Consider the following 887-nt stretch of genomic DNA (forward strand, 5'->3'; position numbering starts at 1 on the left):
GGAAGCTGCCTCTATTGCCCCTACTCACCAGTGATGAGGTTGTCCACAAGGGTGGTGGGCATGCAGAAGATGCCCACCAGCAGGTCGCTGATGGCCAGGTTGAGGATAAACATGTTGGTGACAGTGCGCATGTGCCGGTTCTTGAGCACGATGAAGCAGACCAGCGTATTGCCCACCATGCAGAGGAGGAAGATGAGTACATAGGCCACAATGAACATGGCAGCCACCGGGGAGGAGTGCTGGTAGTAGGAGGAGAAGGTAAGGTTTGCAGCCAGGGTGGCCTGAGCATCACTTCCATTCTTGCTTGGGGGCCAGCTGCTGTTGGAAGGCTGGGCAGGCTCCCCTAAGCGCAAAGGAGCACACAGGTCAGGATCTTAGGTGAAGAAGAGATGACTGACTTCTCACCACTGGGAGATCCTTCTGTGCTCCAGACCCGGACCTTGCCCAGCACCTGGACATGAGCTCAACTCCAATTGCAGCTGGATTCACCGATCCAAGACTTGCAACTCACAGCCATTCAGACCCTGATCTCACACCCACTCAGACCATGATCTCACACCTCCCAACCCGCTTGTCCACCTGTCATTTCATTTCCCAATGTTGGTCACTCTCCAATTGCACACAGTCCCACTGTGCCACATCCAGGCCCCATACTTCTCAGCCCTGCTCTCTGCCCCAGAGGCTGACCTCTCAGGAACCTATGTCAGCCAGGTTCCCTTGCTCTCTGGGTCTTTTTTTTTTTTTTTTTAGTTGGAGTACAGTTCATTCATAGTGTTGTTTCTGCTGTACAGCAAAAGTGAGTCAGTTATACATGTATGTATATATATATATATATATATATACATACATATAGGCTTCCCTGGTGGCTCAGAGGTTAAAGCGTCTGC

The 887-nt window shown here is 51.4% G+C and overlaps 1 protein-coding gene across 1 annotated transcript in view; it reads right to left on the bottom strand.

Annotated features, from left to right (window-relative positions):
* The window catches only part of NPFFR1 (neuropeptide FF receptor 1), a 12395-nt gene that overhangs the window by 10397 nt on the left and 1111 nt on the right, over positions 1 to 887 (bottom strand). The window contains exon 2 of the mRNA XM_010852393.1: positions 29 to 343. Within this exon, the coding sequence (XP_010850695.1) occupies positions 29 to 343 (315 nt within the window). The remainder of the gene's footprint in view (positions 1 to 28; positions 344 to 887) is intronic.

Source organism: Bison bison, unplaced genomic scaffold (assembly GCF_000754665.1).
Source record: "Bison bison bison isolate TAMUID 2011002044 unplaced genomic scaffold, Bison_UMD1.0 scf7180017864309, whole genome shotgun sequence".
NCBI classification, from domain to species: domain Eukaryota; kingdom Metazoa; phylum Chordata; class Mammalia; order Artiodactyla; family Bovidae; genus Bison; species Bison bison.